This window comes from Triturus cristatus, chromosome 5_1 (assembly GCF_964204655.1).
Source record: "Triturus cristatus chromosome 5_1, aTriCri1.1, whole genome shotgun sequence".
In the NCBI taxonomy this organism is placed as follows: domain Eukaryota; kingdom Metazoa; phylum Chordata; class Amphibia; order Caudata; family Salamandridae; genus Triturus; species Triturus cristatus.
In genome coordinates, this window is record NC_140587.1 from 445,266,604 (window position 1) to 445,291,250 (window position 24,647).

At 42.3% G+C, this 24,647-nt stretch overlaps 1 protein-coding gene across 7 annotated transcripts in view; it reads right to left on the reverse strand.

Annotated features, from left to right (window-relative positions):
• ESRP1 (epithelial splicing regulatory protein 1) overlaps nt 1–24,647 on the reverse strand; it is a 365,555-nt gene that overhangs the window by 143,333 nt on the left and 197,575 nt on the right. For 4 of the 7 annotated variants that reach the window (XM_085605240.1, XM_085605241.1, XM_085605238.1 and 1 more), the window contains 4 exons: nt 23,832–24,133; nt 23,145–23,366; nt 14,515–14,713; nt 5,701–5,872 (listed from right to left, as the gene is read on the reverse strand). In XM_085605240.1, coding sequence (XP_085461366.1) covers nt 5,701–5,872; nt 14,515–14,713; nt 23,145–23,366; nt 23,832–24,133 — 895 coding nt within the window. The remainder of the gene's footprint in view (nt 1–5,700; nt 5,873–14,514; nt 14,714–23,144; nt 23,367–23,831; nt 24,134–24,647) is intronic. The other 3 variants (XM_085605242.1, XM_085605244.1, XM_085605239.1) reach the window with 1 other exon arrangement.

Below are 24,647 nucleotides of genomic sequence, written 5' to 3' on the forward strand. Positions count from 1 at the left end.
TCTTTTATGTTTTACACAAGTATCTACACAAACTGTGTTTCACGTAGAGATGGAGGAAAATCCTTACATTACGACATTTTATAACATGCTCTGCAATATAAAGTCGTAAAGTGTCAAGAGTAGTATGTTCACAGAAAACAGAAAGGTGAACAGATTGCAGATCTGCAAACCTCTGTGTCCAAATAGATACACATTGTGGAAAAGCGGCCTGCCAAACGGCTATAGAAGCAATGGGTACATCTCACTTCCTTCTTTACCTTTAGGGCAGGGGCTATCAAGGGTGTTACCAGAAGTACCAAAGAGCAAGCCAGGAGTAGAAACTGCTGCCCCTACCACACAGGCTACCCACAATTGACATCCACACACACGGTGTCTCAGTCAATGTGCCACACATGAAGGATTATCTTGAGTCATAACATATCTTCCACTTGTTGGCATTCTTTTAAGACATTTGCTTTGTAAACAGTGCTTTCCAATGATGTGTGGTGAATAAGGGAAGCTGTTCTTGATCCATTTCAGGTCAACTCTGCTGTATTATTTTTCACATTTTTCATATGTAGTCTTCATGGCTATCCACTGCTTGCAAATGAGGGTCATGCTCCACGCAGGGTTTAAGTATTTTAGCTAAAATGGTCTCAATGGCATTGTTAGAACCAAGAAATAATCAAGCAAAAATGTAGTTCATAATCTGCAGGACGGTAGCTTTCAAAATACTGAACTACCAGGGGGTCTGAGGATGGACCCCAGTCCCCGCCTCTTGAGCGGTGTTCAGATGTAGGCTTCTACTTGCTGGCTTCAGCATTACAAATGTGGCTGTTTTGTTACATCATTGCAAGCATGGACACTAACAAACATTGTTCAAAGGCATATTTTCATTTTTCATCACAGTTCTTAAATTCATAGATAAAGCAGCTCCTACATAAAGCCTTACTCATGGTTCTGGTCCAGTATCCACCATAAAATTCCAACTGTAGCCTGGGAGGAGGGTGAGATGGGCAGCGTCGCACGGGAATGGACGCAGAACAAATATGAGTGCATTATTGAATGAGATGAAACTTGGGATACATTTCATAAATAGGCCGGCACTGTCCTAAACTCTGGAGACTCAGACTGAAAACAATGTGTGGCTAAGTGTCTTCAGAGTCAGGTAAAGGACTTTTGGACATTGCTGGGTAGAAGAGTTGGTTGGATTTGGACGCTTGTGGGGGAGGGGTGAGAGGCACCTATATATGAGGAGGGCCTTCTGAATTGATTTTTGCCATCAAAGAATTCTAGTGGAATGGAATAGTCACAAGTCCATACACCATCCTTGCAGATGCCCTACAATAGCCCCACACCCCAAGTTAAATGCTGTCCCCCATGATTTTCAATTCTGCATACCCATCTGCACTTCATAGTCACAGCAGAGCAGGACAACACCTTACTTACATGATCCATGGACACAAGTCAGAAATGTATAAAGTTCCAGTTGGAGTCTAGAGTCTCTCTCCCTAAATAAAACAGTTTATGTTCCCATATTCCCCTAGTACAGTCCCCATGCAGAAGTTATTGATTAGTTTGGAATGCAAGGTGTCTGCTGCCCAAAACCAATCAGAATTTCTGTATGATGAAGGCACACTGCACAGCAATATCTGAAATTACATCTTTGATTGAAACACTGTGCATGCACATTTTCACTTAACTATAACATCCCTTTACCCTTTGATTTTTTCAGTGGAGATAAATAGATAGATCCATAGGGATGCCAATGTCTCGGCACGCAACGTGGACTCCACAATTCTGTGCTTTTGGTATTTTAACGGGTTTGCCACCTATTACAATAAAATACCATGAGCACAGCATTCCAGAGTATGCGTCATTGTGTGCTGAAGCAATGGCATCCCTGTGGATATTTATGCGTTCTCTCATGTCCCCACCGTGCACCAGCAGCGTGAGGGCCAATGGAAGGGCAGCAAACGTGAGGATTTGTGGTATTTAGGTAAATATGTTAGTGACAGCATTGTTTTGAACTAAAAAAAACAACAATAAACTCAAATTTACAGTATATATTTAGCAGAGCTAACTAGAACTTGCACCCCCACTATGCACTCCTTATGACCTCACATATTACATCACTCATGACATGTTCTATGTCATCACTGATGACATCCAATTAGTGTGCTAGTTTATTTTACAGTCTGCATAGCGGCTAGTAACTGCTATATTACTCTTTTACCTTATTTTGTACATCCCGTGTCCAGGTAATGAGTGTAAGCATTTAAGAAACATGTGCTTCTAATGCATCATAGGTGTGTAGAGGTATTGGAAAGGTTATACATCTATGAAGATTTATTAGAAGGCTGTGCACCAGGTACTAGCTTATGTACAATGTGCTTCTTTTGCTTCAGAAGAAGGACTATCTGTAATAATTTCACCACAGTATGAAGGCTGCAGGTAGTATGATCTTTAGCACCTTCAGATCATGGTTATTTTAGGCGAATAGGGTCTTTTTTGACAAGTGTTTTATAGAGTGTACAATGTTTTTACTAGATTCTTTTTAATACTCAGTGTTGTATTTGTCATGTGAGTCTAACTGTTTGGAAACCGAGGGGTACAGAGTAAACTCTTTCCAAAGAGCAAACACTGTTTACAGTACCCAATTTTCTACTCATATCAACTTTATTTTGTTAATGTAGGTTCAGTGATTGTGACGATTCGATACAGATAAAAGCTGTCTGTAGTAGGTTATTTATTGTAGAAGAGACCTTGAGCATTTGGAGGGACTTGGCTTTCTCTGAACACTTGTATACACATTGAACACCATGTGCAGAAAGGGTTTCCCATATATCTGTGGTTGATTTTTAATGTGAACTAGGGTACTGGTGAAGTGTATGGTACAGGGTTAATGTTGCACATAGCCCATGCTTGCTACAACCAAGTGAGTTGTGTCTGTGATGGCATTAATAATGCTTAGTATTATTCCGAGTTATTTTGTACTTACTTTCAGTCCTCTAATGCTATACTAGTTTATAGAGCAATGTGTGTAAAACAAGCTTGATGTTATCAGTGATGGCATCAATGTCATTTAAGATGTCAACAGTAATGTCATAAATGAAGTCATAGAACACGACATGAGTGATGTTTGTCTATTTTTTAGTTCAACATTTTAATGTCTGACGTTACTTTAACCTTTGGTTTTTTTCAGTGAATATCTAATTTTTTTTTTTTTTAAACAAAGTAATATTTTATTACCATACGTAAAGCCAACCCCTCAGTGCGTACAGCCAAAGAAGCAGGAGGTTGGCAGCAGGGCCTGGCCTGCGCCCAAGCCATACGACCACATCCGCAGCAGGCAACCAACCTCACCCTGCACACAGCCTTTGCCGTGTGCAGCATAAGTTTGGCCTTCAGGCCCTCATCTGGAGCCAAATAAAAGAAAAAAGGTGAGGGGGACAAACTTTCCATGCACCAACTAGTCCAAAAGTAGCACCATTTTGGAAGGTTTTGTGAAACGGCGCCAAAGTTAAAAACACCTTTCCTATGTAACAGCTGACCTAACTGACTGCCACTGGGTTAGAATAGATATATATATATATATATATTCACTTAAAAAAACCATAGGTTTCACACATGTTATAGTTAGCTGGACATTTCACTCGTAAAAAACCAATGAAATTCCCCCGTTATAGTTAGTGCAGGTAACTATAACTCACGCGACCGCAATCATCTGCTGATGACGTCAGATATTACTGTATTTAGACACTTATTTACCCATGTCTTCTTCCATTAATCTTTAGCTATACATACATTACAAATATTTATTTTTCATAAAGACACATATGTCATCAGTGATGTAATATCTGACGTCATCAGCAGAGGATTGCGGTCTCGTGAGTTATAGTTGCCTGCACTAACTATAACGGGGGAATTTCATTGGTTTTTTACGAGTGAAATGTCCAGCTAACTATAACATGTGTGAAACCTATGGTTTTTTAAGTGAATTTGCAAGGTTTTTTAAATGCTAATTCGTAACTATAACGTTTCTGAAACCTATGTTTTTTTAAGTGTATTTGTACGTTTTTTTAAATGCTAAGTTATGTATTTATTTATTTTTCAGGTTTTTCACCGTGCACGACCGCCAGTAGATAATTTCCTATGGAAACTAGGTTGTAACTATAACTATGTACTGGCGACCGCCAGTAGAATATATATATATATCTCCCCGGCTCAAAACTCCATTGCGCCGCGCGAAATGAAGGGACTGCACTCAGCAAGGTACTCGGTTCTATTTTATTTTCCGAGGGTTTTGTGCAGGACGCGTTTCGGCATCTGTGCCTTTTTCGACTAAATCAACAAAGTGCATTTGCGTACGACATAAATATATCCAGGAACACGTTGAGGGTTTTCCGGGTCAAACCCAATAAACATAGTAGACAGACTCAAAACACTGATATGTATAAAGATGCCACGAGTTCAACAAAAAAGAGAAAATTCATTTCATACTTCGACTCGTTATTTGTTTGAACCGTTATTTACAAACAAATTAAACTTATCATTGTGTGCAATGCAGTAATAATGATAATAAAATGAATAATTCATTGTAATATATGATCCTTTGCAACAATCCTGAAGAACCCAAATAGATTACTGCATGTGAGAACACTCATAATTGAGCCCTGAATGGGCATAAACAATTCCTTAACATGGCAAATTTGTATAAGGGGGATTACAGAATCCTACCCCCATGTTGAGGTGTCTGAGGGAGGTGAGGCAGACATGACTGTTGTCCACTATTTAACTGTTCTACAGTGTGGAGATTTCAAACAATAGCAACCATCAAGTTTACTAGTGGATTTCTGTGTTTAAAAAACAATTCAAAACGTTAATATTGTCACGGACAAATTCAGCTAGCTATAACATTACTTTAACCTTTTTTCCAATAAAAAAAAAAATGATATCAGTGCATATCGTGAAAAGCCCAATCTACAGCCACCAAATTCTGCACTGGTCCCTATACTGGCTCCCTCCCCAAGCAGAGTGTTGTCATCAATGATAACGTTTTAGATGTCCTCAATTATGTCATAGAACAGGTCATGTGTGATGTAATATGTGAGGTTATAAGCAATGCATGGCGAGGGTGCAAGTTATAGTTACTTCAGTTAACTATAATGGGTGCATTTTTGTGTTTTTTTAAGCTTAAAATGTTACATTAAAACTGATATTTCCACCTTAAAAGAACATTTTAACCTTTGTTTTTTTCAGTTAATTTCTACTTTTTGTTTGTTTTCTAAACAAAGTAAGATTTTATTATCATTGTGATATATCAACTCGATGCCCTTTGGCCTAAGCCCCTATGCGCAGCCATCCCCCCACTGTTGCGCACATATACTACAAGACATAAATCCGCAAATATCTGTCTGGATAGACTGTTTTAGCTCATCATAGGCATATGTTGTTTACTTCTATGCTGCCAGTTTGTTACATATTGTGGCATATTTAGTGCTCTATGGCCATCGACTGACATTCGAATGCTAGAACTCGACAGGTGCAGCCGTGGTACAAAAGATAAGGAGAGGAGAAAACAAGATGCTACAAACCAGGAGAATGACAAAAGGGTATGAAACACAATCAAAAGCTTTCTTGACCTTCCATCAAAGGCTCCCACTAGCATCACTGGTCACAGTGTGCACCTGGCCCACTTCCTGTGGTCCCCGGCCTTACCTGGGGTAGAAGGCGGTGTAGTTCATGAACAGCTGGGCACCCCCTGGATAGTACGCTGTAGTGGGCTGTAGAGTACGAGGGTTCAGAAGCCCAGAGGGCTGATACAGTCCCGTCGTCTCTGAGGGCATAACTACTGGCTGGGCTGGTAAGGCGTAGGATGATGGCGTGAGGCCTACAAAACACAGCAATAGGTTAGTTTAACAGCGCACGGTCCACATACAGCACACCCTTGCGTTGCCACACCACTGATAAACTCTCTTTAGAGGCCCATCTAAGTGAATTAATACTTACAAGGAGGTTCCATAACATAAAACACAATCAGTATCTAGAAACAAAGAACTGATGTGTCGAAGGTGTCCATATAAGAAACAATACAAAAAAGCTAAAGGATTCAACCGAAAGGCAAAGAGCTGAAAAGTTTGATTTTTTTTCCAAATGCCATGGTTGCTTCTTACTAATTTCATTAGAATTTATGTGATTCGGCTAACATTTCCACTGAAATATTACTAGTTTTAGTTTTTAGACCTTGAACACACAAAATTCAAATGAGGTCTGAATGCCTCCATGTAAAACACCGTTCCACCACTCCCTGATTCTCTCCCGGCAGTTATGCACTGGTTGTCGTTAAGGTGTTATTTTATCTCTCCTAGTAGTTGTACACGGGTACCCCAGAGTCCTATTATTTTAGCACTTTTACCTTATTGCATGCCCAAGGTCAAAGGTGTTTTTTACCCTCATCTCCCTTATGGCAGATATCCTCCACTGTAAGCTCCAAGGCCAATAACACTCTTTGTACAGGCCACGCAAAGATCAATTATCTGAGGTTCTTGGGTACACGCTATTTGTGTAGTAAGTATCTTAGTGCATCGCCCATAGTCAGTCAGTTGGTCAAGAATACTTTATTTCGACTCTAGAAGAGCCATAAAAGATTGCACACACAATTTCATTTAAAAGACAGCAAGTCCACATACACAAAATTTACAAATTTTAAAATGATCGATATCTGCTACGAATCTCAAAAACAGTGAAAAGATAATTTAAAATACAAAATATGATGTCATCTGTTCCTAGGGAAAGTAGAAACTCCATTGCCAGTTTATAATTCCTAATCGCTGCGGCAAGTAATCACCCATAGACTGAATGTAAATGTGTAGCTCCCTTGCTGAAAGGGGATTGGGCTATGGTGAGGTGCTCCTTCTGACTCCGAGCTCTTTCTGAGTTATTGGAATGTTTGTCTTTGAATGGTTAGTCAATTGAGGCTTCTCCTGCTGAGTCACTGTTTCTACTGCCAAGGAGTTCTTGCACTTCATTTTCATCTTGTAGGAAAACTTATAGTCAATAAAGTATACCTTTGCGATTAACATCAGTTTGTTCACATGGGCACCTCCAGGTCCCAAAAGATCCATCACCAACAAAGTCCCCTAAGGTTTCATATAGTCTCCTGTAATCTTTAACCTCTGCATGGGGCCACTTGCTGCTCTACTCGGACACATCAAACACTGCCTGCACATCATCCAGATTTGGATGAGCAGCACCTACCTGAAGCTCAACCCAACCAGAATTCTGTTTAATTGCCAGGAACAACAAACCAGAAATAGTACAGAACTAACTCAAGGAATCGTGCCCTCAAAGAACACACTGCTAAAAAACACTGACAGCCTGGTACCAGCGCTCTCTTCTAAAGAAAGTGAAACAGTTTCTTCCAGAAAGAGACTTCTCATACTCTCGCGTCTGGATGGTGGTAACACACTGCGCCATAGCCCTGACAATTCCACACACTTAACGCTAAGGGCATTCTACACACCATAGCACATCTCATTGAAGGCCTGAAGAAATAGGATCATATCACCCCCATCCTGATCGAACTCCATTGTCTCTCCTGGCTGGCCCACACCATCTTCAAAACCAGCTGCATCATTTATTAATCTATCAAGGCCAGCAACTCTGTCTATTTATCTTTCAGATACGCTCACCATATCTGGTGGTTCGCTGCACACCCGCAGCCAGGGCACCATCAGTCAGGGTGACTAAGAAGTGTAAACAGGAAAAAGCAAGACAACAGGCCTTTCCCATCTAGATACCCAGAATCTGGAAAAAATTCTCTGTATCCATCGGGACTGCCCAATGTTGCTCCAATTAAGGAAATAGTTGAAGACTTGCTTCTTTATAGAACACTACATCATAATGCATTAACCATTCACAACCCAGCTACCTCTCCTATCACTCCTTGACTTACGCTCATCTTTAACCCTCGCTGACTTTTGGCAAGTGCTCTAAAATATTATATATATATATATATATATATATATATATATATATATATATATATATATATATGTTTAACCAAAGGCTCTGCAGTAGGAAAGCACTCGACAGCAGTAAGGTAACAATCCTCTTTTTATTTCATTGTGATGGTGGTCAAAATGATATATATATATATATTTTTTTAATACATTTTTATTGGCATTTATAAACATTACACACATAGGCACGGTTGGTAATGTAGTGGTTATATAGGCGTACAAAGCATGAGCGCCCATTCGCGTCCCATGCAGACTCTCAGTCTCGTGGGCCTGCGGGCTGCGCGTCTCTACTCTGTGTTTGGCTGCAGGCAGATATCCGGGGCCTGCGTCTGGGTATGCCCTGCTGGTGCGCACGGTGGTCGCTGCGCCGTATGGGGACCATGCAGTGTAATTAATCCCCTGTGAGGTGTATCATAGAGGCTATAGGGTTGCAGCCATAAACTAACCGTCAACTAACTATGTTGCGGATAATGAACAATAGTAACTTTGCGCCTGAGAGCTGGACCATCGTATGGGACAATGTCGGGGTGTTCGCAAATGCGGGGGGGGGAGGGAGGGGAGTTGGGGGAGGCGGGAGCGCTGATCACTGCCCATATGGGGGTATGGTGGTGGAACTTGTGTTGTCTACCTCTGCGACCCGCCGGGTGCTTGGGCTGCTCGTGCGTCTCCCGGGGTGGGCTCCTGACTCGCGGAGGTCCCCGGGGGATCGATCATTCGTGGGCCCGCCACTGCTGTTGTTTCCTGCGCGAAGGAGTGCATTAACATGGCCCATGACAGGGAGATCGGGTGTTTGCGCATCCCTTGGGCCTCCTCCGTTCTGAGTAGTGTTTCCTCTGCCTTGCCCCACTTCTTGACTGCGCCCACCCATGCCGCTAGAGGGGGCCCCTCCGGTGTCTTCCAATGCATGGTGATGCATCGCTTGGCTAGGAGCAGCACCAGGAAGGCATACCGCCTTTCTACCTTCATTTGTTTATGTCGCCTATGTACACACGCCTCCCATGTGTATAGGTCCTGTAACCCCGTAACCGTTCTAAGGTCAGTATGGATCGTGTGCCAGTAACTATGAAGTGTCGGACAGTCCCAAAACATGTGTTTAAACGAGGCGGCGGGTTCCAGGCATCTGGGGCAAGCAAACAAACCATCAGGGAAGTATTTCTGTAATTTTTCGGGAGTGAGGTACGCCCTGTGCAGGATATGCAGCTGTATGTTCTTAAAACTGTAATTGCGGGACACTTTTTCAGTGTACTCAAGGGCCCTGGTCCATTCTCTATCGTGTAGAGGCCTGTGGAAGTCAGTTTCTCAGTGTTCTCTGAGGGGTGCCCGTGTGGGATGCCGCAAGGTCCGTATAGCTTTATAGATCCAAGTGACTAGATGGCGTCCTGGCCCCATCTGTAGGATCGCATGGATGACCGGGTGCGTGGGGGGTTCCGTGTCCATCACATGCCACTGCCTGCGGCAGTCTGTGAGAAGTTGCCAATGCCTTAGAAACTGTCCCCTAGGAAGTTCGAAGTCCCCGACCGACGCATCGAAGGTGTGCAGGCTTCCCTCAGAAAACAGCATATAAAAATTTTATATATATATATATATATATAGAAAGCACATGTCAAAGGTAATAGTTTTTAGAAATCTGACAAATTTACACTGCACTTAAGCCTGTACGCAAGAACTTCAATACAGGGAAACTAACAGATTACAGTAAAAGCAAGAGTTTTAGTGAGGGTCAATCTCACTGAGAAATCGAGTTGGAAGAAAATTTGCAAAGTGAGAATACTCATTATTGCCTCCTTGGAGGGATTGCATAATGTTTTACCAACTGCAGTTTTGGATATATTATAATTTTATGACAGCGTGCATTACGAGAAAGCTTGCCTGAATTCGTTATGGTGACAATCCAAAGATAGAGGATATAGGCAAGACTGGTTCACTGGGAGAAGTTATGTGAGGTGCCATAAGTCTGCTATGTTGAATTTTAAAAGTCACAACATAGACAATGAAGGTGACAAATTTAATGTGAAAATCCTATATTAATGCCTCTAGGGCTAGATAGGTAGATAGCTGTTACACTGTGTATACACGAACCACAATACCACTCTAAGATCGCAGCTGTCGCTATGTTTCACATTTTACCTATTTTTAGCACAAAAATATGCCTACCACGTTTAGGCGTAATTTTGTTTCCTTTTCTACTTTAATTGCTTTAATTTATCTTGCTTCTGCTTGTAGACCTTGGTTTTTATTTTGTGCTGGCCAGTGGGTGAATGCAAGACGGAGTCATCGGATGAGTGAATGGTGAGTGACACTGTACATGTGTGATGAGTGGAGTACCTAAACATGCCAGTGACTGACGAGTCACAGTTCTATGCCAGACCTGTTGGCGCTGGCTATGCTTGTTCTGAGGACGTGATGTTGGGGAAAACTCTCAACTGCTTACTTTAGTCCCATTTTGAGTTTTTCGCTGAAAGTTTTGCCCTTTTGTGAATGCGCCCTCCTCCTATTCTACTTCTCCTAATGCTGCCTTGAGGATGTAGATAAGGTCTGCACACAGAAAAAGCCTGAGCAGCACTCAACAGCCAGTGACGTAATCCATGCAGTCCAATTCGAGGATTGTACCCCTCAAAAAACACACTTCTGTCTAAATAAAATACGTACAAGGAAATACGATTGGGATCATGTGAACCAATAAATAACAATCAATAACATAGTATGAGATATATTGACTACTGAAAAAAATCACTACAAACCATATATTGAAAGTATCAAATAGAAAAACACTAGCCATATTCTCTTAAAAGTGTACAGAAATACTGGAAACATAACTGATTTAAGTAAAGTATAGTAGAAAGAAGCACACAGACTAATTACATGTTGGCCCCTGGTATTAATTATAGGAGAGGGCTCTGGGTTTTTAGAAGTAGCAGATGTTACATGTCCTGGTATTCTGTGGTCATGCAGATATTTTTACTCGATTAAGGATTATGTTCAGCACACCTAGAGAAATGTTCGCTTGACTCCACGTGAAACAACACACCACTCTGCACAGTGGTAGCAGTCAAACAGGAGGAAGATGATTAACATTAACCTTCTTTCTTTCGAGGTATTTTCTTTCTCAAGCAAATGGTTGTTTCACATTTAATTATTTCCCCATCTTCATTTAGATGACATTCCCTTCTGCATATTAAAGTCGACTGCCATAGGACAGCATTAGATACACTGTATCCCTACGTGTATAACATTGTTATTAGACAGGGTGGATTTTCAATGCAAGCAATTACGTCTCAGCTCTCTAAAACCCTGAAATCCATCCGTGCAACTTGCAATGGACCTGGAAAGTCTGGTCATTTTGAAAATTAACCTGTAGCACTGACAAAATGGTTTCCAGACAAGCACTCAACATCTTATCCAGCAGAACTCAAAATTAACAAGAATTCAACAATGCTTTAGGATTTCTGTATATGAAAATCAAAATTCAAATGTGTTACTTGCAGGTTACACCCAGTTCTGGACAAGGGGACCCTAAATCTCGGATTTAATGTAATATACTCTTATTTACTGGATACTCTCCCTGGTAGAGATGGTGTACAGCAAAAATACTAAAAAGTGGCAGATTGAACATTTCTAGAACGAGTCAGTGAAGGGTAGCACATTTAATGAACTAAACTTAAAGGTTGGCTCATGTCGCCTGTAATCATTGAGAGTATAGTATTGAACAAAAACAGAAAACACTGGTGGAGAATATTTAGGGGTCGCCAGCACTAGCAGCTGCTCAATTTTCCTACCTCAGAGCTCACAAAGTCAATGCCAGAAATGGAAAAAAACAGGGCTCTGTGACCAGTTTACTATTTGTAGTACATGGCCTTCCCCATATCTAGACAATCAGACTCCTACTGGAGTAACGAAACTTGAGGGGGCCCTCCTGCAAGGTACGTGGAGGGGCCCCTTCTGCACTCAATAAGGAGCTCTCTGGTCAGATTACTGTGCTGAGGGGGCCCTCGCACCACAGGAGCTGCGGGAGCTTGTATTGCGTCACTGTGGAGAAGAAGGTTAGGAGAGGGGCAAGCGTTGCAATATCAGATGGAGAAAAGCAGTGCTTATTTTGAGGCGGTGGTTTCCGGTGCTCGGCACCATTACTTAATTCTCAACACAAGCAGTAGTGACAGTCCACCCCATGGTGGCGCTGTCTAACTTTGAGATGAGCACAATCGCAGAGTTTACTAATTGAATATACATTAAAAATGAATAATACCTGCCACACATGCCATTCTTATAGCTTTGAGTGCCCTATAATAGTCTGAATTGTCAAAATTGTAAGAGTGTGATGGCTAGTAGTTGTGTTGGTAATGTCATTGGCAGTGCTTTAAAGGGCAATGGGTGGTGCAAGCCACAGTGCCTCTTGAAAAGGACACTGGTACTTACTTCTTTTTACAAATTAAGCACTGGTCCGGAAAGAAACAAATTGCATAAACTGAAAGAACCAGGGCGGTGCCAAGAGAACGTATTTTACCGACGCTAGAATGCCTTGCTGCCAGGCAAACTGCCCCGGCATTCAGCTGAGGGAGTAAGAGCTGTGGGCAGTGCTTGGGCCCAACAAGGTTCACGGTCACCTGACCGAGACTCAATGGGCTAATTTGTCCCGTTTCACAAAAAGCATCGGGAAAAGTGAAACATCAACAGTTCCATTTCAAATGTCCACACATGGCATACTTCACCCTTGAAGTCTTAGAACACAAGGAGCATAGGCGGAAGCAGGACTAAATCCACAGAGATCTCTTCAGAATGGCCGGTACAAACTGGGCGGAGAACCCCACCATACCCGAACACAGACGGTCTGGCTTGGTCTGGTAGAAGCTACAGAGAATGACTGAAGACAGTGATACTCTATGGCACGGTCTGCACAAAGAAGCGGGGTGTTTAAGTGACACACGACACAGTTATTTCATGGGTGTAAACAACAATATGTTGTCTTGCCTATATATGGGGTGACTCAAGGTAGTAGACGTTTATGCAGGGGTTGGGGGTTAAGGGGCGATATCAGCTGGGCACATTTGTAACATTGGTAGTGTATCAAACAAAGGTTTTTTTAAAAGCAAAGGCGGCACCTTTATTAATATTGCAATGAGTTGCCCAAGCATGGGCCACCCCCCCGGAAAGCTTCACACCAATGTTCCTATGTTTCCAGAGAACCACAGTATGAAAGTCCTTGTAGCAGCCTGTAAAGCACTGTAGGCTGGAATCCTTTTTCTGCATCATAGTTGCTTGTGGCAGAGCAGAACAAGATGGTGGCAGAAAGAAATGAGAGATGAAACACTGAGGTGACATTCTGTCCCAAAAAAGTTTACATCTACTAGAAGCGTAACGAGGTCTGCAAAGACACAAAAGAACATTCCTCACGTTTGAATGTGTGAACAGTGTGTGAGCAGCATGTAGGGCACCACCAGCACACGGGATGAGCTGTGGTGTCAAGTTTCGGCCAGCCATGCACATTTGGAGTTGAGAGATCTATTGGCAGTGGTAGGGGATTCACCAAGGATGTGTTGAGTCAGTAATTCCCATTGTGGGTCAGGCATTTGATGTGCTTGCTTACCCTCTGTATAGTATGTATGGCTCCTTCAAAAACCGAATCGACCTGCGGAGCTCGCATCATCTCACAATTTTATAAAAACGTTAGCCGTAACTAAAAATGTGCGTTCATCCTGAAGTTGCACTGGAAATACTGGTGGCCCAGAAGGAGGTTTTATGCCAACGCTACCATGGGAATTAAAATGTTTATTTACAAAACAGAAAAAATGTTCTTAAAGAGCTATTTTCCCAGAGCTGCTCCATTGCACAGACATTCAGTGAAACCTGTCATCATACTGCAGTACATGAGGAGCGCAGTCCTTGCGGGGCAACAGTTTTTAATGAGGTTCCATCCTCCACTGCCTACCTGACCTCAATAGTGTTCCTCAGGGCTGGCCAGTGAGATAACGGCAGCCAGGGAAAACATTTTAGTACTAGACCCATATAGGCCTGACTAAGCAAGCAAGCAAGCCAGACCCTCTGTGTTCGGGGATGGTGGGGTTCTCCGCCCAGTTTGTACCGGCCATTCTGAAGAGAAACTCTAGAAGTGGCGCAGAACAAAACGCCGTTATTTCTCTCTCGTAATTCATCCATGCCCCTATTAGAAGAGCGTGTGCTGCACCCCAAGGTGTGCATGCTGGGTTCCCTCAGTCTATCCAGCATTCAAACCACTGGGCGCAGTAAGCTTTAGAAGACATCCAGTTACTTGGAAAAAGAAAATATAGCATAGGAAGGTATTACTTTACATTAAATCCTCTTGATCATACCCAAAGTATGTAATGAAAATCAATATTGTTTAGTATAAGATCACTAATGATCAAAGGTTGGCAAAGCCATAAGAAGCCATCATCATCCCAATGTAACAGAGCACCAGGAGCACAACCCGCATAGAGAGAAGCTCCAGCACCTACCAGCACAAAGCGGAGGAAAGCACCAAGCCCCAAGCAGCACTTACATGGTAACTTACATGGCGGCGGGGACAAGCCATTGCGATTTAACGTTCCCCCCATTAACACAAAGTTCATCTCCTCCGCAGAACACTGAAAGACCTCAATGTATCGGTCCTTCATCGTTCCCTTGTGAGACTTCTGCGCAGCCAGAAATGCCCGTTCTGAAGTCTTCATCTCAATAAAAGCATCCCCTGAAGGACGTCCCTGCAGACAAAGGGAACAAGGAGATGTTGGAGACACACTAAAGCAAATTTCCTTGAAGTTAAAGATTTTAAACTGAAATTTACACGCATTTCTCAGACAAAAGTTTCCAGTAATTGTTGCTTTACTCCCATCTACTACATTTAAAAAGATGAACATTTTAGTTTTCTTTTATATTTCTACATCCACCTGGGAGGGTGACATGCATCCAACGCAGAAGCTATCAGAACTTATTTACAACTTCACAGCTGTCTGAAATTGTCTGGGTCAATATACAATGACGCTCATTCAAAAAACACGCATCATCAGCCTCCCTCTCCTATGTCTTTCCTCGTCGTAGCGTTTCACACTTAAACGCAAGCTATGCGAATGATTTTTTAATCTCACTACTGGAAGGTACATCTACCATCTTCCTGACTGACCCGATCCCGATGTGTCTTTCACCGATGCAGGACAGGAGACTGTCAGCAATAAGTTGACGTGAGAACGTGTGAGCCGGAGTATGGTCCACCAGAGAGGAGACACTGTCTAGAGTCCCACACAGAGACACATGTGGCATCTCAATAGTCACCTATGTGAGCAGATAGCCTAAAGAGTGGTTGTCTGCGGTGCTTTACCCACTTAATTTCGGACCAGAAATCCTTGGGGGCTGGGTTCGACTGATTCCCATCTGCCTTCTATGATTTGCTTTTGAACAGAAGACAGGCTGGGATGTCGATGGTCCAAGAATCTGCGTGCAGGTGGCTTACACTTCAAGTCCAAGCCTTGGGTTCCTGAGGGTCCAATCTACCCTACATGGGGGGTGGGGGCTACTGCTGTCATGGCCTTCCCAAATGGACGCCTCTTCTCGCACCTCCCCTCATACCAGAGCAGTAAAACCAATGTGTTAAAGGAATCCCAACAGGCTGTTTGCCAACAAGATCTTCTCTCTCATGAACAAGACCAAGCATCTCTCTGAAAACGTACAAAACATGCACACTTTCACACTGAAATCAATCCCGTGCAAGAGCACACGCAGTCACCGACTGCAGGCACCATCATCCTGGCCTGACAAGATATACAATGTTCCTGCTGGGCTCTTTAATGGCGGCTGCCAGAAGGCCTGTAGAAATCCCTGGACTCTTCAGACTCGGTAGGGAAGACATCTTTTCTGTTTTAAAAACACTAGGCCCATGGATGTCAGCCTTCCCCCAACGGCAGCAAATGTTGAATTACCCATGGGTGAGCAGTATGACGTAATAGGATTGTTACTGTTGTCCGAAACTCTGTTTCTAAAGAAAATTCAGATCAAACAGTTCTTTTAGTCCTAAAAGGTCACACATCAATGCATGCCTACACCTTTAAAGTACCACGATGCAAATGTAGCTGCTCCAAGACACTTACGGGTATGAATAACTGAGTGTGCAGGAGTGAGAAAAGAGGTGTTTTATTTCTACAAGCTGGGTAGTTGAATTGAGTGTGAATGGTCCTTGTGCAATTGCTCCACAGGTGGAGTCTGAGACTGCAACTCATTTTGACCAACAGCACATTTAGAGCAATCAGGTTGTTTTAAACCTGATGGGCTTCACATCAAATCTTGCAAATTTTGAAGACTTAGTTTGAGTCCTTCAATTGGCTGTTTTTGTGATCATGACAAAAGGTCAAGTGGGTGACTCTGGATTTGTAAGGGGGGGTCTGGTTACTGTAAAGATTTTAGCATTGATGAGACCGAATCCTAGTGCCTCGTATCAGATACCAATCCCTTGTATTATTTTCAACCATTTAGAGATTGGAGGTTTTGACATATCAAGATGACACAGGTTGCATAATAATGTCTGGCATTGGTAGAGGTGGCATGTGCTGACCAGGATGCCTATCTGGTCATCATATGTCGTTTAGGAATCCAGGTTTACTTCTAGGCTTCTGACAATGGTAGTGGGAGAATCTTTAGTGTATAAGTGGCAAGAAATGTATTTCTATGTGATACTCAGGACAAATAAGTTCTGTAGCGAATTGGCAAAAAGGGTGAACTCTGTGGAACACCTCATAAGGAATGACTGTAGCTGGGACAAAAGGTGCTGGCCAGAAGCCAGGCTCTAGTGATCGTGAATGTTGTTGTTGTCAAGATGCAACTGGAATTCCAATGATCTTGGATGTAGTGAGGAGGACAGTGATTGGCCTGTGGGTGGTATTGTTGCTTGGATTAGGAGACTTTCCTGAGCTGTGGCTTGACGAAGGCTTGTCAGAAGGTGGTTTGAACATTTGTCCCTGTTTCTGGCCTGCCCACGTTCCATGGGTTATGTGATCAGTTGTTCCTATTACTGCATCCAGATATCAATGTACTTGTTTGTGATTGAATATTAGTATCATGAGATGCCAAGCACAATTTTGAGTTGGAAATGGAAGGTAGCATCAAAAGAGATGGAACCTGAAATTATTGGCAAACACATTTCTTAAACTGCACACACGTTCACACTAAGTAGGCCATTCACAGAAATAAATACTGATTTTACAGGTGTGTAAAGATGGAAAATGGTTTTAAAAATGACAACCATGTCAAAGCAGTGCGCCAACAAGAGCATGACAATTCCAAATGTGTCATAATTAATAGGAGCCCATACTTAAAAAACATCAAGACTGCTGTCACTTATACCTACTAAAAGAAACCTCTCAACTGAGGTCATTTAAGTTCGTTGGTGTAAAGCGCAGCATACCTGAGCGTATACTAGAAGTGGTTGGCAGCATTGGTCAAGCTTCTTTCACAGATGTTTCCAGTACAGCAAAGCCCCTCACTAAGGTATTTTAAGTTGACCTTCAAGCATCTGTAATCTACTGCAAGCGAATGCGCTCTGGAAACAGTGACAACTCCAAAAGAACTTATACCATATTTAGCTGTAAATGGAAATTACCCACTCATAGCACAGGTTTACTTTAAAAATGTGGCCTGATGTGTCTTGTCTTGATAGCTCTTTTGCAACCGGTTGTAATGACTAGGAAGATTGCACCTCCCTTCTTTGATGACTTCAGTGGCCATCATTCCTCGATTTGAAGCCAGGTGGCTATAGTAATAGGCCTGTACAGAGCATTCTGCCATATACTCTGGGGCCCCAAAGTGCATAGCTAAAAGATTAGCTATTTCTGGTGGCACACACGCTTGGACGTTCTGCCACCCTGCTCCTTGAAAGATCCATGTTCAAGAACAACAGGGTCTTTCACAGTCTTCCTCTGAGAGTGCCACTAAGTTAAGCAATTCTTGTATTCCTCCTCAGATGGGTACAACCCTTTTGTTTGACATATTCAAAAATGGTCTGAAAAACGTTCTAGTCTAGTGACACTTTCAGTGTTTAGGTGCAATGCTTACTTTACAGCCCTACATATGGACTTCATTCCCTGGCACTGCTTTCCTTATTCTTATTTAATTGAATCTACAGGTGCAACTCTTTTGAAACTGTATGTACTTATTCCTTTTTCATATATATATTCCATTCTAATGCTGAACATAACCCAACATTGCTCATTTTTAAAGTGCGCTGAGAAACCCTCAGTATATTTTGGATTAGATGAAAGCATAAAAATAAAAAAATATTTGTCAAATGTCATCCACGAATGTCTTTTTGCTCTAATTCTTTCTATCGTGCTATGAGCTTCAACTATGTAACACACAGCATAACAAGCCGCCAAGGACTTTTATGCCCTGCTATGCAGCCACAGAACTCAAAAACGACTAATAACCTAAATACGAATTTGATGGGGTGCAACTTTATTCTGCGACAAACCAAAATGATAACTTTCTTCGGCTTTGAAGAGGTCAATAGGTGCGTTTTAATGAAGAAAATTCCATACGTCTAAAAATATATTTTTTGTTAAATACAACTTTGTGCAAGTTAATAAAACCCCTGGAATTTTTGGGTTGATTAGTAAAATATTTACTGCCCATTAAAAACACAGCAGCTTTGGAAAATGTGAGGATGTGGTGGGATTTATGTGGAGGACAGCATTGTTCTGGGAAGTTGTGAAGAATGGTTGTGAAATGGTTGTGAAATACACACTGTAGATACATAGTTGAAAAAGGCATGTGGTGGTAGTCTTAAGGTTGCATATGCTCTGCATGCGCAATTGTAAGGGTCTTACGTGCAAAGGTCTATACATATTTAGTTTTTTGATAGAAGGTTTTGCCAAGGGGCACGGAGGGAGAAAAGAGCCCATGATCATAGAAAGCCGAGCGTGGCACCTGTGGGATGAGACTTCCTAGTCAGCATTTCTCAGTCACCCCAAAGTACTGGTGCCCCATTTGAATACCAGCTTCAAGAAGTATTGTTGTTCTCAGAGGGTCTTGACCTCAAAATAATAGGTCTATCAATTAACTGTTATTTTGAAGCTTTTATTAATACTACTAATAACAACAAGAAAACAACTAAGAAAACCAACACCAATTATACATTTATGCAATTCATTTCACAGTGTCATGCAGTCGGGAGCACTCAAGATCTCAAACCAGCGTCCAACCCATTGAGCAACGTTATCGACTTTAATATGTTTGCTCTCGATCATCAAGGGAGTCCAAATTACCCAGTCACTGTCATTTCACAACCCTTTTGGGCGCCATCTTACAAACTATCTTATTGTGTTTGCTTTATGGTGCGGAGTCATATCAAGGTGTCTGGTTAGATCCAGATTACTCAAACTATTGTTCAACTCAAAAAGAGAACTTTGATGATCCAGGCTCAAGGGACATTGGTTCTGCTGTCAATTAAAGAATATGTTAAGTGAAGTTACCCGCTACACTGATATCACAGTATACACAGAGTGTAATCTGACACCTGTCATTCTGTGAGGGGTTATTTATGCCTGGTAGCTCATAGGATGCTGGAGGGTTCAGTTTGTAATTAGAATATTTCTAACCTTCCACATTCACCTTGAGCGAAGAACTTAGGTTCTTGCATGCTGCCATTTAGTGTCTAGAAATGGCTTTATGAACAGTTCTAAACATGCATTCTGCTTTGAACCTCCAAATTCCTCTTCCGATCTCACTGTGTGAGCAATATGATGCACTTATAGATTGCATATGTACAGACAACAACATCTCTAGACCCTGAACATATGGTTTAAAAACTCTTTAATCACTTAGTGTGGATGCCAATCGAGGTAACCGCAAAAGAGATTTGCTGGCATAAGTAAAAGGATGGAGTGGACCAAAACGTGGGCTTTGCCAGCCAGCTGTATTAAAACCTATCCATCTATGGCTCTCTGCTATTTAAAATGTCATGCCAGCTCCTAATGTCTGATGAAGTGGTTTGAGCATGTGAGAAATCAATTTGGATTCCCAAGTCCAAAAATAGTCACGCACCATAGTCCTTTCTGTAGCCATAAAGGAACCTCTTCCTGGAGAATGTGGTACTGTACGTTTGCTTAGATTATGCTGAACCACTAATGCCTAAAGCTGAACTACCAACACGTATAATATTACTATGAACAGTTTTCTGAGCAAGGGGTGACTGAGCCTACCTTGAAGCTATATGTAGGGAACGTTTCCTTGTGAGATTGGTGTAATTATTATGTTGGGTCAAATTTTCCTTGTGGCACTAAATGAAGCCTTCACAAGAGTAGGAGGAACAGTTTCTAAGCTATGGACTTCTGTTGCAAAGCAGTAAATGTCACAGTTATCTTGTTAATGGTGCCGTGTGGAGAGCTCTGGAGACCGCTGGATAGCAGGGCTGCACATGCAGAATTTATAGCAATATTGGATTTGCAGGTGTAGGTAATTTTCAATATATACAGTGAGATGTACAGATTAAAGTAAGGGTAAGAAAACGTTGGATGGATTTGAAGACTAGGAACAAACTTTACAGAATTTAAGCCAGCCTGCCCATATAACTATGCGGGTTGGGTAAAGTTTGGGCAAGCTTGGCAAAGTTGATGACCTTTTCTTGGGATTGTAAGGAATACTGAGGAAGATCCACAATGTGATTTTTATATTCAACCACTTAGGTGAGGTTTGTGGCATTAACTGTGGTATTTCAGAGCGGAAGGGATAAGGGGGCAGATCTTGCACATGATTAAACCGCAGTTTCTCGCAGCGGTGGTGTTTGAGCTAATGAAAGCAGAGACTACAATTATGTTGTTGAATGGACCGTTGTGTTGATTGTTGTGTACAGAGAGGGAAGAGAGAATGGTTTAATGAGCTAAAAGATGGTAGAAGGCATGCTCCTGGTTGGTGTGGAAGTGGAAAAGTTGAGCTTGGTCTTGGCTGGTCTGGGTGTATTGTCAGGCAGCATTTGGCTATCCCCTATTAGATGTCAGAGAGACGATACAGCAACCCATGTATAACGTTTGTTTGTTAGGGTGGGAAGGAGAAGAAAACCTGGATGTAGACTGCACTTTAGGGGAAACTACTTCAATTTTGGTAGCAAGTTGGAGGAAAAAACTGGCATATTTATTGCTTGTGTCTTTTCCCTTACTAAGAGATGAGCAGAACAAACTACTCAGGCCAATGTTTCGGGCCCTATTGGTTCAAACTATTAATGAAGGTACTGATAGCTGCTGTACCGGTGCAATGTTGTCAACTACTAACTTTGTTATTTGGGTTATTAAAATGTATACAGCGCACGAATACCAAACGGTGTCTTGGAGCTAACAATCCAGAAGCAAGCTAGAGCACTATTCGATAAATAGCCAGGTCTTAAGGGCTTTTCTGAAAGATGTAAAAGACGGAAGATTTCTGATGGAAAAAGGGAGGGTGTTCCAGAGCTTCGAAGCCCCCTCAAAGAAGCTTCTGCCCCCCAATTAGCCATGCAGAATCTGAGCGGGCATTAGTTTTGCTCCTTCAGACCTAAGGCATCTGTTTGGGGAGTACCAGTTCAATGACAGTCTAAGAAACTGAGGACCGGTACTGTGTAGTGCCTTATATGCGAGACATAAGGCCTTAAACGTAATACAACACTTGACTGGAAGCCAATGCAGTCTCTGAAGATGCTTACCTATTGATTGAAACTTGGGAATCCCCAGCAGGAGCCTTGCAGCCGCATTCTGGATCCTCTGCAATCTGTGTAATTGCTTGTCGGGCATTCCGAGCTAGAGCCCATTGCAATAATCCAGTTTGGCAATGACTAAGGAAGTGACCACTGTTTTCCTGCTGTCTTCTGGGATCAAAGGTAGAATTTTCTTGATCACTTTGAGTAGAAAAAACTAGCTGAAGAGAGTGCTTTGACATGACCTTCAAAGTTTAGTTTCTCATCTATAATCACTCCCAGATTTTTTGCTTTGGTGACCGGTATGGGTACTGCTCCTAATTCATATGACCACCAAATCGGTGACCAGTAGGGGAGTTTTTACCGAACAGAATTCCCTCCGTTCTTCCTGAGTTGAGCTTGAGGCAGTGCAAACTCATCCTTGAGTCGACTGCCAGCATGCCATCCCTAAATCTTTTACCAGCGGCATGACATTTTTACAGATTTACAAGACAATTTGAGTGTCGTCCACGTAAGATGTTAAAGCCATCCCAAAGGATCGAATTTCTGACAGTGTATAACAAATTGTTACAATCCGGTCACAACTGAAAGTTTATTTTGGAAGCTGGACGTTTCTTAGAGCTAGCCCAGGCATAGTCTTGGCCTGTATTTTTACTTTATGCACCAAGGTCTACCCAGAAAGTATTTTAGGTTTCTAATATTTGTTTTAATCTTTTTTTGATTAAGGTAAGGATAGCTGACAAGTGAGGGAGGACAAGAGTGAGGGGAATGTAGCACCAATGATGCCACATGCGTAGGGGTCATGAGAATGTCAAAAGTAACTGTATCAAATGACAGACCATGAAAGAGTATGATGATTATGCTAGACTGTTGCGGTGGACAGAGGCAATCAAGATAGAGGTCGGAAGTAATGCGATATACTTCCCACTTTAAGGCTAAAATGTAAATGAGCATAAAAGAGCCACCATGGGTTTTTCACCTCAACTGCTGCAAATGGACTACATTTTGCCACTTCTTTAATAACTCCAAATATTTATACGATGTTCAGCTGTAGACCCATTTCACCATTTCCATTAAAGTTATTGAAGCCGGATTATTGGTTTGCAGACATATGGATCTTACAGTTTAGATGGGTGGTGATCTAGGTCTGCTTTGAGTGGAGTGCAGGTCTTGGAACCAGAGACATGTAGAAGAACAAACAGTCATGCCTTCAATCATCCAATTTATTCTTTGGTCTTAAACAAAAGGGAAAATTAATGGATATCAATTAGAGCTGGGCTAATATTATCCTTAACCCACCCCATTGCCACATCGGAGTTGCCCCAGTGTGCTTTGAACTGCAAGGCTGCTTCCCTTTTGTGTCATACTTGAATAGCCCCATCTAATCTGTCTCTTGGACATTTACCTAATCTAATTATTACTCAAAAGGAATACAAGTGTGTGCAAATATGAGCAAGATTCAGCTGCAATTTCGGTTGTTGACCTACCTGGTGATTCAACACTAAGTGGACTCCTTGATTCCGAATGTCAGTGGAAAACTCTCCCAGGAAATCCAAGATGTCCTCGATGGTAGCAGCATATGGAAGCCCTCTTAGGCGGATGCAGTCTCGCACACTGACCGGGGGTAGGTATGGCTGAGATAGCGTGGAAATGATGGGAGGAGGGGTCGGGAGAGGCATGAGGGGCACAGAAGAGAATCTGTTCAGTACCTGCAGAAGAAGCAGAGGGTGGGTTTAGGGTAAATGACTGCAGTTTTACTGCTTTACAAAATCCCCTCATCAGCAGTGTGAATGACTGTTTACATTTTAGAGATTTTAAATATGCATTCTTATTGGCATTTTAATAGAGGATTTATGACACAAACACATACTGTCACTGAGTCAGCAGATGGTGAATGGCATAACACAGACAGACCAGTGGTGCTTTTGTTCAATGGAAGCTCTCAGTTATGACGCCACAGAACTGCCTGGTCAGCTCAGAAACATCTTAATTGCATACAGGATGATTATGCCCGAAAGGGTGCTAGATATGCCAATGTTCATATTGGTGGAACATTCTATGCCTTCACACCCACTAATGGCTACAGAGCAAAACACATTTTACAGCAAACCAGGACTGCTCTATAAGTCTACATATAGTATGAAGCTGTGAACAGAGATTCTCTTGCCGCTCACCTGCTGAACCTCTGCTGGCGTGCTCCTGAAGAGTTCAATATATCTTTTGCCAAGCAAAGCTTTGTGTTTCTTCAGGGCGTTTTGTGCATACTCTTCACAGGCAAATAATACAAACGCGTCTCCTGTCGGCCTGCCATTGGGGTACGTAACAAAGAGGATGCCGTCCTTTCCCATTGTAACCGGGCTTTGTTCCCCGAAGAAAGTCACCACTTCTTCAGATGTTACAGTGAAAGGCAAACCACGCATACGAATTATCACTTGATTTTCTTTAGATAAAAACTCAGCTGCTTCATTGGATGTACCTGAAAAAAAGTCATACTATTTATAAAGCATTAAGATAAGGCCATTATTCGAATAATAAAAAACATATCAAAATTCTTCCATATAATTACCGTAAACAGCGAATCCTTATGGAGCATTTCAAAGAGATGAGAGATATGGTTATAGTGATACTGGCTAAGTTAACTTACTAAACACCTTATAAGTTTAGCCATGCAGCAGATTAGCCTCTATTAGCATGCCCACACACGCAACATTTTCGAATAATCATATACTTTTTAATTAAAGTCGATATGAAATGATCCAAGATGTGTTGGAGATGAATGGGCAGCATGCAGGGGCGTAACGCAGGCCCCCGCATCCCCCGCGGTGCGGGGGGGGGCCTGAGCTGCAGGAGGCCCCCTCAGCCCAGTAATTAAACCTGAGTGCTCCGTATTAAATCCGGAGCAGGGCCCCCTCTGTGTACATTGCAGGGGGGGCCCTTAAACTTTTGTTACACCACTGGCAGCATGCCTGGAGTATGGGTGCCAAGGCGGG